General features: G+C 39.8%; 1 protein-coding gene across 3 annotated transcripts in view; it reads left to right on the forward strand.

The window, feature by feature from the left end:
* GRID1 (glutamate ionotropic receptor delta type subunit 1) overlaps positions 1-15,396 on the forward strand; it is a 493,423-nt gene that overhangs the window by 439,672 nt on the left and 38,355 nt on the right. For all 3 annotated transcript variants that reach the window (XM_062580143.1, XM_062580144.1, XM_062580145.1), the window contains exons 10-12: positions 644-841; positions 2,864-3,188; positions 4,648-4,786. In XM_062580143.1, coding sequence (XP_062436127.1) covers positions 644-841; positions 2,864-3,188; positions 4,648-4,786 — 662 coding nt within the window. The remainder of the gene's footprint in view (positions 1-643; positions 842-2,863; positions 3,189-4,647; positions 4,787-15,396) is intronic.

Consider the following 15,396-nt stretch of genomic DNA (forward strand, 5'->3'; position numbering starts at 1 on the left):
TAGCAGGAATCTGGCGTCCGACAGGAAGCGTACCCCAGGATGCTGTTTGCGCCCAAAATGTGCTTTTATAAAACACTCCAAGAACCAGTGCCCCTGAGGACTATTCTTTCCAAATTGTAAATAATCACAAAGTGCAGCGTTTTTAGCTCTCATTTCAGTATATATCCCTGACAAAAGATTAATCATTATTTTTAAAGATGACTTTCTAAATCTCATATATCTGAGATGCATAGTAGTAATATTCCTATCTAGGGCTCACGTGCTTAACTTGTGGCCATGCCCTCTTTGTGGTCCATGAGAAGAGGCAGGTGCTTCCAGAGGGCAATTCAGCCTGCAGACAGTGAGAAGCTACCCTGGAGGGTTGAGTTGTCCTCTGGAAGGTCTGCCTCTTCTCACGAACTGTGGAGCTGCACCTCAGCTGCTCAGGCTCAGTAGCAGCCGCACTTCAGTACTGGTGTCTGGTGCTGTTTGGGATGCTGTGTGGTATCTTGCCTGGCCTATAGCTGTTGCTTGAGGAGGTTGCAAGTGTTTCCAAAGTCTATCCTAAGTTGTCCAGAATTAACTCAGAAAACATCACTTTTACTAAGCAAACGCACTGGCAAACTTGTTTCAGGTATCAGCTTCGATATTGTTTTGTTCTCAGGAAGAACCTTTTGTGATGGTGGCGGAGAACATACTTGGGCAACCAAAACGATATAAAGGATTTTCCATTGATGTCCTGGATGCACTTGCCAAAAATCTGGGCTTCAAGTACGAGATATATCAAGCCCCTGATGGTAAATATGGACAGCAGCTCCAAAACAGCTCCTGGAACGGCATGATTGGAGAACTCATTAACAAGGTACACAGAGGAAAAGCTGCATAAAAAAGGATACTGTCAAGCAGAGTAGGGCATCAAAGGTTTCTGAGAGGGGTGTTGAAATTCACCCTTTTCTCCATTCCAGGAGATTGAGTTAGGATCAGCGCTTCGGTTCAAAACACTTAAGAGCTCCCCATGATTTGAGTGTGGTCTCAGCTGTGCACTTTAAGACCCTCTGTATAGGATAAGAACTACAGTTTGTTGTTCCTGTCTGTTTATTCGCAGTTGATACCAGCATAGGTTAAGAGTGCAAGCGCGCATGTGTGTATATGTATCTGTCAGTATAAAAAGGAAGGGCATGAATGAGTGCAGACCATAGAGAAAGAAATACATATTCTTCAGATTTTCCTTGCTGTTATTACTATTTTTCATCCTTATGTGTCTGCTACTTCGTAGGTATGACTTTCTTGGGGTCACCTTCTTTGTGGCAATACATTTGATAATGACCAACTGTTTGACTCCAAAACAGGAAATGTGTCTAGTAATATGCTGTAAAGGAGTATTTTGAAGGACTGGAATTTAAATTACTTTCAAGATTATTTATTCATTTACAACAGAGAAGACCAGATTTCTGTACTTAATTACAGGCTTGCAAATGGGGAGTAAGTTAATTGAACACCACTGGAGTAAATGGGAGAGTCCATAGCTTACAGTCTCCAGGAGAGTGAAATTAGAACGTGTTTTGTTTATGCTCTCAGTGTCTGACATGGGACAAATGTTAATCAAAGAAGGAGAATCAAAAAAAAATAATACTTCATGTTGTTGCCCTTTGTAGAAAAGGTTACTCTTCTGCAGAGGAGTTATTACTGAAAGTAAAAGCTTTTTCATTACCTAGTGAGTAGGCGTCTCAGTAACTGGTAAGTAGATGTTTAGGAGGAAATAAAAGCAATTAAAGCAATAACAAACATGCATATAGTAATGGAGTATCTCCACTGTTGCTGGGAAATATAAAGAATGATCTACTTATTTTACCTTGCTATAAACTTTTTGAATTTCATTGATTTGAAAATCAAGCAAAAAAAATCCTATGAAATTTCTTTGGAAATTATTTTCTTTGAAGTAAAAAAGTATTTTTGCTACTAGTCTTACCACTGACTCCAAAAGATTTCAAAGCAGACCTCATTAACCTAACCTAACAAAACGTAGAGATACGAGACAAAAATATGTTTTCTTTTAAGAGAACTGCTTTTATTAAGATAGAAAATTGCAGCTCTCCAAAAGATTTGGGAATCTTATTTAATAAACATGATTTTATCTTTCATTAAGTTTGCATATTCTTAAAGGACCTTCTCAGCGCAAAACCTATTCACTTTGAATGCTGAGGTCAAAGCAGTTTCCAGAGCTTAGTTGCCTTTGGTGCATTCTTCCAGTGATTAGTTTTTGCAAGCACATTATTCATTATAAAAAACAAATAAAATCTTCCCCTGTTGACATATGAAATCCTTTCATGTGTACAGGAAGTTGGCAACCTCCCACGGAAAGCTGCAGACACCACCTATACACAAGCTGCTAATGCATGCACAAGCTAAGCAAAGGTTGCATGGAAAAGGCATATAGTTTTTTTAAAGTAATCTTGGAATAACAATAGAGTAAAAGAAGCATTGATACAACTATAAGAAATGTAGATGGCATTTCTTGCTTATTTCTTGCAATGCACCAGGTAAATACGGCTTGGAGTATAAGGCATTCTTTGGAAAACAAGTGAGGCATGTAGACTGGATAAACTGCAGTCGCTCCAGTCTGGAGTCAGTGAGACCCTTCCTGTTTTACGGTACTTCCACAAGTTACATTTCACTATTCTGCTTAGAACTAGTGCAGTAATTACTGTCTGAACGATGAAACTGATTCTGATTTTATTTTAGTTCAGCTAAATATGTTAGACTAGAGAAAGAAATGCATGGAACCGCTTGTTTAAGAAAGAAGGAAACAAAGCCTCTGTAAGGCTCACACTGGCAGAACTCATCATGAAAGGCAGAAATCTGACCCGTTGCGTTTCTCTCGCAGAGAGCTGACCTAGCAATCTCAGCCATCACGATAACACCAGAACGCGAGAGCGTTGTGGACTTCAGCAAGCGTTACTTGGATTATTCGGTGGGGATCTTAATCAAAAAGCCCGAAGAAAAAATCAACATCTTCTCTCTCTTTGCTCCTTTTGACTTTGCGGTGTGGGCTTGCATTGCTGCAGCCATCCCTATCGTTGGTGTCTTGATCTTTGTCTTGAACCGGATCCAGGCCATCCGGGCTCAGAACTCTTCCCAGCCAAGCCCTTCAGCTTCCTCCGCTCTTCACAGCGCCATTTGGGTGGTGTACGGCGCCTTTGTGCAGCAAGGTACCTAGCCCGTTATAAATCCCACGTTCAGAAGTTTTCTGTCTTGGATAAAGCTGTTTGGGAGAGGCTAGGCTTGGCCAGAACGCTCTCAAGATGAAAGAGAACCTAGGCTCGTACAGGGAGGTAGTATGTTTTATTAACCTAGCCGATGAAAAACGGTAAGAAGCAGGTAAGTTTTGGGGGCTATGTTCTGTTTTTTTGTCTCTGTCAGCAAGTCTAGTAAAATGACATTGCTTCCTACAAACATTTCTACCTGTGAGAAAGATCACCTGATAGTTAAACCACAGAGCTCTTTAAAACAACATTAAAGTATTATCTAACTCAAAAACTAGCACCTTTCCAATAATTTAATTTTGTCAATATACACATATTTAAATTAATATTTCTTTGAACCAAATAGCAAAATGATTCATAGCCATGTAACTAACTTTACACTCAGATATCTATCTGTAGACACAAGACTGATCCTATTTAAATTCAAATGTGTCACAACCATTGACAAAATTATTTTTGTGTATAATTTTTCACAAAATCTGCCCATATAGTTTTCGTCCCATAGCTGTAGTATTAGTAGTTTTCTTAAAAGGCAGTTTAGTTGAATGCTAACATAAGGAGCATTTGTTAGTTGTTAACTTTTTTCTACCTTTTTTGTTTATTGCACAGTGTGGTTGCAAGCTTCTAAAGCTTCAACTCAATTGCAATACTGCCAAAAAAAAAAAAAAAAAAAAAAAAGGAAAGAAAAAGAAAAGAACATTTAGCTCTTCATCTTACTTGGATGGCATCCCTGATGGGTTTAAGTAAAACAACTGTTAAAAAAAAATTACTTTAAATGTACAGTACAGTAACTAGTACCAGCTGTAAAGTTTGGTCTCTAACAAAGTCCAAGCATAACCATGTTTGAAGCTTGGTCAAAAGAGAAATCTTAATGTTTGAAATGTAGGAAAGAATAACAATTAATGGCAGTAATGCTGCAGTATTTGTAAATGTAAATATGGCACAGGTAACACAGTTAACTATTGAACGGTTTTGTGTCTTTTTCAAAATTTAAAACATCCCCTGAACCTGGATCATTAGCTAAATTCTGAACACTGTAATGATTTAACTCCTGCACATTACTACTGCTTTACCGTTAAACTTTCTTTATTTAGAATATTATTGATGTTCTGAAAGGTTGGTCCTGACTAATGATTGAGGGGATTTTTTTTTTTTTTTTTTTTTGAAAAATGTGTTTCTAGGACAGTATCCAGGGCAAGAGGTTGATTGGAGAAAATTTTTGTGAAATATCTGCCTTAGCAGAGGGAGTGCTTTGCTGCCCTGAAAAGGTAGTCTCTTCCTGAAGGCTAAAAGGGAACCAGAAAGGCGGAGGGGTTATTCCAACAAAGCTTAAGGCAGCAGGCCACCCCAGGGGTGACCAAACCGGGACGTGCCCGAGACCTGTGTTTCCTCTGTCCCTTTGCAGGGAGTGAGTCTACTGTCAATTCTGTGGCCATGCGCATTGTAATGGGCAGTTGGTGGCTCTTCACCCTCATCGTGTGCTCGTCCTACACGGCTAACTTAGCGGCTTTTCTCACAGTATCGAGGATGGATAATCCTATAAGGTAAGAGTCTCTTCTTAACAGGAAGCTGGAAACCTGGATTTCACAGCAATGTATTATCCATTTGAACACTCATCCTTGTGAGAAGGAGATAACTCTCTAATAAAATATTCTGCTTATTTTCAGTGGCTGCTTTGCTCTTCTCCTTCATTCTTACAACTCCTAAACAGTTTTGATAGGTGAACAGAGGGGACAATGACACTTTAATTGTGCATTTTTCAGGGAGAGATATCTTTCATCTTTATTTGTATTTTGCTTAACTAGAGCTAGCACTGCTTCAACTATATGCATTTCTTTTTTGAACACTGGAGGGAACTGCTACCTCTAGGGAATCCTATAACATTTCACTTCTCACCTTCAGTGTGTAATTTTGTTCTCAATATTTTGTTATGCCTTGTTGTTTATAGCATTATTTGCATGTAAGATAATATAGGCAGTCTTTTAAAATACAAATGGCCAGATTCAGTGGGATTATTTGCAGAAAAAGGTTTTGCTCAAAGAGGAAAAGGTAACGAAATTTGACTCCAGGATAATGAATGCAATATAGCGGTTGTTTTATTAAATTTATATATAACTCTCTACATCTGTGTTGGCAATATCGTGGTGATAAATTACAGCTCCTGTAACAAACTCAATTTGTCTTGCACCTTTGACTTCTTTCACCTGCTGTCTGCTTACTAATCCATGTCCTGTGAGAATACTTTCAATAAGCCCAGCCTCTGAGCAGCTCAAGAGAGCTGCTGTTTGTTTGGTGTTTGGTTTGTTCACGTGATTCCTAGCTTAACTTGTCACTGCCTACTTGCAGGTAGTGTAATGCTTTGAATGGGTGTGATATAACAATAATAAACAAAAACTTTTTTCAGATGAATGGTTTATTATTTTGGCCAGTTTTTGACAGTAAGAGAAATAAGAACTCCAAATAATTTCTGGAAATAAGATGAGAAACTCAATAGACTGAAACTACCTCAGAATATCTGCGAGTCTTGGCTGCAAGGCATCATACTGTATTATTGGAATAAGGTTAAGCTCAGTGAATGCATTGGTGTTGAAACCTGAGTCAGAAATCATTATCTGGAAAGCTTGAATAATGACCTTCTCGACCATTTCTGAAAGTTCTAGTTCGTTCATGGTAGAAAAAAATTGTCTGTTTGGTCTACCGAGCACCTTCCAAAACTCAAGTTCAGAGAAGGACAAAAGTGGAATGAAGTGCAGCGAAGAATCTACAAGAAAAGGTACAGATTCAAGAACTGGACTCTGGATTATTAGATGAGGCCTTTAAAGCTGAGATATTAAAGCATCTGCAAGGGGTTTTGATTCTTGTACTTATTAAAATGAAAGTATGTTACTAAGAATCTTGTTTGGAGGAAAGAAACCTCAAGCTAATCAGTTGGGAAAAGGAGCTGCTTGGCGATGTCTGGTGACTTCAGAACACAGTCTGCCTTTAATTTTAAAGACGGCGGTTGATGGATTGTGACTACGGCCTTTCTGCACCTAATGGCAGTGCTGCTTCCAGGTTCCCAGCATCACGTTCTGCTTGTACGAGGTGAGACTACAGGAGGCAGAAAGCACTCGGAAGAGATCTGCAAACACCAGTAAAGTAATTCAGGTGCCAGAAATGTCTGATGTCGTTTAAATTGCCATAAGGTACACTGTGTGGGGTCTGGCTGGTCAGCCACATGGGGACAGATCCTGTTAGCCACAGCCATCATATTGTCCGTGGTGTCTAAAGCGGACCTAGATGCCTTAGCGTAGGCACCCAGATCATTCCCCAATTTTGCAATAGCAGCTATCAGAAAACTCTCGACAACCAGTTGGTATGACTGAGCTAGTTAAGGGATTGGCTTGTCTTGGTGGCTTTTTTACAAAGTTAGGAAGTCTTTCTTAGATCCTGCTGCTCTAAGAGTTACTTTTGGTCTAAACCTTCCTGTCAAAAGCTGCTAGTCCCTCAGGAGATGGAGGTAAAGAAAGAGATTATCCAGATCCTTTAATGAGCCTTCTTCCATTTCTAAGCTATGGTGAAGATGTTTTCATGTCCCCACTCTTTAAGAGAAACATCTGAATTGTTGTAGCATCCCATATAGAGTGAGTATTTTTCCAAGAAAGTAAATTGTATTTCATGAAAGTATCACACCCTGGTCTTTCTGCTCCCAGTCCTGCTTGTTTTCAGTGTAATATACTGAGGAGTAACATTATCTCTTTCATGGACCCAGAAGAAATATTTATTTGAAATCTGTCTTCCCACCTGAAGAGGCACAATGAGTTATAGCTGAAAATTTGCTCACCAGCTGAGAACTACCCAGTCCATCTGTGTGTGCTTCCGTTGTTAAGAAACCAGCCCCCGTCCTTTCAGTAAATGTGTGCTGTTATCTCTTCCTCCCTAGAAAAGTCCTCTGTGCTCAGTATTGATGATGCTAAATTACCAGCAGGGGAGAAACTAGTATTATCGTGCTGCAGTAGCTGCAACATAGTTAAGGCTTTCATTAAAAGCCTGATTTTCTTCCCAAGCTCCCTCTAAAACACCTAATAAAAGTTGTTTCAGCTTCAAATTTGGCATGTGTGGTCTGTGACTAGCAGACGTATGGGTGATTGAATAACTGGATGTCAATCAACTTGGTAATACTTACCTCCACAATTCCACTGCAAAGCAAGCATATCTTAGAAATCCTGAGTGATATTTATTAGAAGGTCCTTGGCAAGGCACTCACTGAAGCAAAGTTGAGCTGTTGGAAGGCAAATTTTTAAAATTAGCATGTCAGACGAGAGCCTGCTGGTGAAGGAATATATATTTTTTTTAATTCTGGTATTGGCAGTTCTTACAATTAAATTCTTACAAGGTTTTTCCATCCTGCCATGAGTTTCAGGATCTGCCTGTGGAGGCATGGCAGAGGATAGCTTTGATATGTTAGCTGTATTTCTAAATTTCCTAAGAGAGACTTCCTAAATCCCCAAAGGGTTCTGCAGTGCTATCGAGGTGCCTGGATCCCTTGTGAGAAACATGCCTATGTCAGAAAGAACAAAACTCTTTTCCTTGGACTTTCCAACCCCTCCTTTTCTCCTGCCTCCTGGATTTCCCACCAGGGCAGCGTGCTTGAGAGCATCAGCACACGGAGTCTGAGACGTGCATCAAAACCTTTGGTTAAGGAGATCAAGGATAGCAGAAAAGTAGGGTGAACCTGCCCAGGCTGTCCTCCGTTTTCCTCATGCTAGGGAGCGGTACTTCTGCACCCCTTGGCTCTTTTCATACTGCTTGTCTGAAGCCTCTGTCCAAATTCTTGATTTTTTAAATTTTGTCTCAGCCTTGTGTGCACATCCCCCACCTCACAGCAGGAAGCAGGGAGGAGCGGAAGGGAAGAAAGCTGATAAAGTGATCGCTGCTTCAAGACTCCAAGATTTCTGCTTTGAGGAAGATTCACAAAAAAGGCAGTGTTGCCTTAAGCAGATTTCCAGGCCGGACACGAAGAGAGGAGCAAGATGTTGCAGAGATGGCAGGGGATAACTTCTAACCTCGTAAATGAAAATTCTCAATTTTTGTTTTCAAATAAAAATCAGGCAAATGTTTAGAGCCTGTGACAGTCCTTAACAAACCTGTTTCAACCCCAATGATTTGCATGTAGTATTGCAACATTTGCCTTCAGAACTGTATGCAGATAAGAAGTCTTCTAATGGGTCGGTCTGCCGAATAAGGTCTTAATTATTACATGAGAGTTTTCTTTCTTTTTCCTATTACATTTTCAAACAGCCCTGGGATCTGCTATCTGACCTTCCATTTGTAATTATGAGTTTAATTAGCAGTGACTTAACTTCCATCTTCATTTCTTGTTAACAAGCAGACTACATGCAGTTCAGTAGCTACGCAGATATTCTGAAAATCAAGGTTAGGAGAGATTGTCTGATAAGAAGTAAGAATCATGCAGAAAAAAATAGGATATTAGAAAAGTAGGCTATTTGCAAATACAGGTGAGTTTAAGATCTTATCAAATTGATCCTTAACTTTGGCAAATAGTATGGATGTTTTAAATACACCTGTATTCACATACTCTATCAATACATCTGTTCATATGGCTTGTATCGGAAAGTATGTTATATCTGCGGTTGTAGTAGTTTCTGTTGTTTCATGATTAGAGATGTATTTACATTTTAATCCCCAAATTTCCTGTGGTTTTGGTGACGGTTGAAGATTTACTGCAGCTTAGCTGGAGTGATAGTCTCACGCTTGGAAGACTTGAGTCCAAATTCTTTTTCTACCACAGGCTTTATTTGATCTTGGCAAGCTTATCTTCCTGCCAGTCTCAGTTCCCTTTCTGTGTAGCAGTCAGGATTTTTCATCTCTTATATGGCATGTTGTCAGTTTAACTGCTTTAAAGACGACGGCCAGAAACCACCATATTACAATAGCTCTGCAGGTATCAAAAAAAGATAGAATTTCTGGGTTGCATACAATATAGATTCAATCTCAAAATATTTTAAAAGAAAATGAGGAAAGCATTTTAAAGATGCCAACTAGAGGGAAATGAACAGAGATTTCATCTGCTCTAGCTAAGTGGATATGATAAGCTTGGTAGCAAGAAACTTGCAAGAATTTCTCTGTTTGCAGTGATTTTGCCTTGGAATTCCATGTGTTTGAGAGCAGCCTTTCTGTTGTTAATATCACATATGGCTTTCTAAATATTTCAGGGATTTTTTTTTGATTTTGTTATGTTCGATTCGTACAATTTTCTGTAGTGCGGAAACATGCACCTCAGGCATGTTGGCAGGAGGCACGTATGAATAAGAACGATAAAAAATAATTATCATGATTATTATTTAAGGCCTGTGAGCCAAAGTTTCAATTTTTAAATAACTCAATTAAGTTCATCTGTAAAAACAAAGGATAAAAAAGAGCATAAGATGCAAGTGAATGAGCAGGGATGAAAGCCGCAAAGGTTTTCTTCTTGTGCAGCAGGGCAGAGGTTGCCAGCTGTTTGCTTTCAGTCACTGTTCAGGAGAGACCCTGCAGTCCTGGCAGCAGTAGATCCCCCATCCGACACCTTTTCAGTTCATTGTCATCGGTGCTGTGGCCCACTGGGTGCTCTGGGAAGCCAAGGGCTTCATGAAGTCTGGAGCTTTTTAGAAAGCTCCTCCGAATGTTGGCGTATGTCATTCAATGGCAGCTTAAAATAGATCCTGATTACTCCTGTATTTGAGCAAGCAGGCAACCGTATAAGTGCAAATATTTCCTAAGGCTATTTTTCTGAAGGCAAAATGAGAAAGCGTAGCTGAAAATTAAGGTTGCATTCCACCCCTCCAGTTGCTGTTTTAAAAATGTGGCATGTATTGGAGATAGGTGGAAAACCAAGACTTGTGATTCCATCCTCTCCTCAATTCTACTTTTATAACTCCTATAGTAGAGTATATCTTCATTTGTTCGTATTATTGGGAAGTTTTGTGACCGAAAGGGGTTGAGGCATTAACATTCGGATGCACATACAGTTTAGAGAAGTAAATGCGTAGGGATATGACGTTAGCAAAACCTACCATCTGTGCAGGTAATAACATGATTTTTTTGCTTTGAGAGGGTGAAAATCTAGCAAGAGCGGCAACTCTTATGACAGCTCATCAAAATTTACATGGATTTGTTCAAATTTGAAGATGTGATACCCATTCTCCTGTCTCCTCATCTCAGATTGAGTCACCTTTAAAAGTCATATTTTCCCCTGTCAATGTGTTATTCACTAGCTATCCATAGAGTAGCTGTATGCGTTCTGCATACCTTAAATCTCATTAGCCTCAGCTTCAGCCTTATTTGTTAAAGTGTGTGATTTCTTTATGTTACAGTAATAACAACTACAGCTTATTTTGTTTTTCCTCTCTGGCTCTTAAGGGATAAACAATGCAAAAGAAAGTAATGGAATATTTTTGCCTAGTGGGGTATTTCTATTTCTATTGTTTTGCTCTAATGATACTGATACATGTCTTTCATGGACTGACAATAAAATCTAATATAACAGGATATTAAAAAGTCAAAATAATGATTACTACAACAAGTCAAAGAGAGATGGCCTTAAAGCTTCAAACCTCTCCTAACTGTAAAGACTACCTGAATCCATCATTTTTAAGGGCAAAAGCAGGAGTAAGAATAGAAATTTTGCAATGAGTTCTGCTCGGTATTTTCATGGCGTTCACTAGTGAAACAACTGCGCAGAAAAAGAAGGGTAGAAGTTTGCTCGTCTCGCACGATTCTTCGCAGACGTCACCACGTGAGCAGTGGCTCCCTCACTGTCATGCCACAGTCTTTCAGCGCTAGAATTTCTCGCCTCTCTGACAGCAGAAGTGTTTTTATCACCTTCTCTTTGTTACTGTGCTTTCAACAGCTGTAGGACCGACTATGAGCAGAGGAACTTGCACTGAATTATTTGTTCCTTTAGATTATTTTAAAGGGACGGAGGAAAAGGGAAAGAAGGGAGGTTTGCAGCAGGGATGCTGTGACGGGAGGAAGGCTTGCCCGGCTGCCCTCCCGGAGCAGCGTTTTGCAGTTAACGCTGATGGGTGTTACGGAGCTGTGGTCCGTGCTGTGCTCTGGTTAGATGGTCGGTCTTTCGCATTGCGAGATTTGAATGAATAGCCTGCAGTAAAAGTTTAGTAGTAGTTGGACCTTGTATAGCCTAAAAGCTCAGTTCATACAGTCAATCCAAAAGCTGGTCTCATGGAGCGAGTGTTAGCAACTGCTCTTTCAGAAATTAAAAACTTAGCATGCGCTAAGGGCATAGCAAGGCATCAAGCCTTTCAGAAGAGCACGGCGCTGCAGAGCAACGGCAGCGCGGCCACCCTGACCTACCTCTCCACGTAGCAGTAACTCACAGTCCAGATGCCATGGGAGGCCGGAGCCAGGAGCTGCTTTCGCCTGCAGGTGCCTTGTGCAGAACGTCTTCTGGCCACCACCTCTGCATCGGGAGCTGTGTGTTGCTGCTCGTGCATTTCCCCACGCAGCAGCTCTGCTGCCTATGCCGAAGGTTGTTGGGTTAGAGTTTGAATTTTGGTGGGCTCAGTGCAATGTCGTATTTTTCATGTTCTGCTGACAAAATTAGACATAAATCAAGAAATCAGACTTTGCATGGAAATGGCTGGGATACAGGCATGTGTGTCTCTGGCAGCCCTGTGATGGCAACAGTAACTTCAGTCAAGACGTGAAGCAGACATCTTTGTGCTGTAACACCTTAAATCCTAAGAGCTAGATTCATTAGTGTTGCAAGGGGGATTCATTTTTGACTTTCTGATTTTTCTCCCATGTGTCGGTGAAATGGTTGCACTACTCCTTTATAGATATACTTAGAAAAAAATGCTCTTATTCTTTCGGATTTTCAGGCACCAAAAGAGCTCTTGCTGACTTTATAACAGTCGCTTATCATTTCTTCTTATACTTCCTTCACATTAAGGTAGTTTGCATCTGTGTCTTTGATATGTTCTCTTTCAGGAATCACCAGATCTCCTGTAGCCTTTTATCCTTTAAGTCGTCTTCTCAATAGACCTTTATCCTCTAGACAGTATTTCCCCTAAGACTGTTGAAGTTTGTCTTTTGAAATCTGTAATTCTGGCTCTTTCTTTTCTTTAGGATGGTGAGCTCCATCATCCTGCAAACCCTTTTAATCTGATTACTTCCCTCTTTTAACATTTTAATTCACATCTAAAATAGCCATTCCCCTAATAAATCTCTCCAGAAGATAATTCTTTCTTGTATCTTCAACACTTATCACCTTAAATGTATATAGGATAGGCATTTCATCTTTTGAAATGAAATGTGCTCCAATATGTTATAAAGTGTTTATAGACTGTTCTGCCATGATATGGTAACCTCTACAGTTCCTGTTTAAAGAAAGAGGCTTTAAAAATTGTATTGCCTTTTAAACAGTCTTAGAAATGGTTCCTGAGGATAATAAAAAACACATTTTCAATATTTTCAATAGATGCAGGGTATGGATGTTTAGGTAAAAAAAGAGTTGGGGGGGTTCTAATTTCCCCAGAAACTAAGATGCTACCATTTATCACCATGAGTGCTTTCCTATTAGTTACTGTTTTACAAAAGACTTTCTAGAAGGAAAGAAAACTTTTCTGGAGAGACTAGTATGTAACCAAGGGAAGGATTGTGCATGATCTTTCCACTTCCTAGGCTTATGTGCCTTACTGAGCAATGTTCTCTTTTCCTGCATGCATGCCCCTGTATAATATAATACAGGAATGTTTCCAGGCTCATCTGAAGATGAGGGAGAGAACAGCGTAGCCTTAGAAAAACTATTTTTATGCAGCTGCCAAAGTTCCATTAAAAGAAATGTAGTCACATATACTAGAGTTGTTTGCCTTTAGAAGGCAAACTGATTTGTTTTATGAATAGTCATATTTGTCTAAATAAGAATAGAGAACCAGTCCAAGCAGAATGGATGTTTGCTAGTATGCTTCTTTTACATGGACTTGATGCAGTTTGCGAGCTAATATTTCAAGGTGTGCAATTGCACACCTTGCAATACCCAACAAACTAATTAATCTCAACATAAGGAACCACTCCTTGGTTTTGATGTAGTGCTATCAGTGTTTCCAATACGAGGTTCAGTATTCAGGTGAGACTGGTGTTCCAGATGAGAAGGGAGATGCAAAACTCTGAAGCTCTCTTCTCTGTTGACTTTGCTGTCCATGGGGTGAGGTGGGAAGTGCACCACATACCAAGCGCTTGCCATTTGGGTCCTCAGAGAAACAGGCAAGTGGGCCTCCAGACTTTGAAATGCGCATGTGTAATGCGTGCACTTTAGACATCAGTAGTAACTGATGAAAGCTATACGTGCTTTCAGTATGGATGAAAAGCTCTATGTCTTGATTTCCCAAGAGTACCTAGCACATGTTCTAGCAATCAGGATGCCCCTTCAGTGCCGTTCTATTTTCTTCTCTTCTTTCTGACAACATTGTTGGCTCCAGCTGTATTCCCTCCAGTAAGGAAGGGTGTGAAGCTGTTTTCCAGCATCGCTTTCTGCCTCTGACAGATCTGAGCAGTGTGAATCTGTCCAGTCCATCCATCCTGGCTATGAGATTGCTGTCACTGACATGGGCAGCGCTCCAGAGTGTTTCATGCTGAGATCCTTTCCTTTTAGCGGGCATCTTCTGTAGCAAGTGACAGCTCCTGATAAATCACAAATTAACAAAAAGTTGGATAGGACCTTTCTTTGAACTGAGATTTCATGGACTTTAATGGAACTACTCACAGCATAATGATATCCTAACAGTCTTACTATAAAGTACCACTTGCCATGCATAAGAGCTTTGTAATCCAGCACCGAGATGCCAAGCTTACCAGTTCTCCACTCTATTTAATTAAAAAGCTACTCTTTGTCGTCTGAGTGCAAAACAGAATGGCAGCAGCATTAGTACTTGTAATACCAGTTGAGAAGGAAGAAAGCAATTTCTTCCCTCTTGATCTTAATCGTTAATCTTCATTAGGATTTTTAGCTTCCGAATATGAGTGGTAGAAGACATCAGTGTAGCAAACAATTTAAAGTGCATCTGCATAAGTAATGGAGGTAGTTTGTTATTTTCATTATAGGTAAAAGCGTGTGTCAGTCGCCAGATGTGTTTGATTCAGACGATATGATTTTCATGCCAACTTTATGATATGTTTGATTTAGGTGAAGTGACTAAAACCTGCTGTTGGGACTGAGTTGTTGTTAAACACCAGCTGCGGTTTTAATTTTAATTAATATTGTAAGGAGCAGAATACCTTAGTTCAATTAACATGTTAACCCTTCGGGGTATTCAAAGAAAGGTTACAATGGCATAGTGATTTAAAAATAAATCAGAAAAATACTCCAAGATAGCCCAAAGAAATGCATTTCTTCTCAGAAATAAACTGCATGCTCTAGAGATGTTTTCACCCTTCCTTCTTGCTACATTGTTTGCATTTCAAGTTCCTCCTCACTGTCAAGTGGAGTATGCAGTGTGGGTAAAGGACCTATGCTAACCCATATTTTTTAGTGGAATCAGATCTTCCAGATTTGGCGGGTGAGCAGCAGCTATTCATAGCTGCTCTGAATCCCTTTACAGACTTTGAACTGAATCTGTGAATATCTTACAGATGTGCTGCTGTGACAAAACTTTCCTTAATTAGTTTTGAAAATCTTCCCAGTGAATTAGGAATTTGAATGTGGCTTTAGGTATGCAAACTAAAGCTCTGGCTTTTGAAAACTTAGATTTGCATTTTCAGTTATTCTGGAAATCTCTTTGTCTGTTTCTTTCCATTGATAGCTTGCAAACGTGATGGCCACACTTGGATGGATAGTATCTCAAAGGTATTAATTTGTTAGAACTACTATGGAAAAACAGAGTGCTGAAGAGAGGTCTTGTACATGCCCATTGTAAATACAAAGGGAAAACTGCCCTTTGAGTTCATTTCCTTGATTAGAGAGCAAGTAATCTCATATGGGATCATAAATGCCCAGCCATGAAAGTAACTTCAGAGATCAGAGACTATTAGGCAGCAGTGAATCCAGCTCTGAGGTGCAAGTCCTCAGGCACCAGGTTTCATGGGTACCACTGTTCAGGGAGCTATTTGTCATGCTCTGGTTTCATAGTTTATATATATAAAAAAAAAAAAAAAA

This window comes from Rhea pennata, chromosome 7 (assembly GCF_028389875.1).
Source record: "Rhea pennata isolate bPtePen1 chromosome 7, bPtePen1.pri, whole genome shotgun sequence".
Taxonomy (NCBI): Eukaryota; Metazoa; Chordata; class Aves; order Rheiformes; family Rheidae; genus Rhea; species Rhea pennata.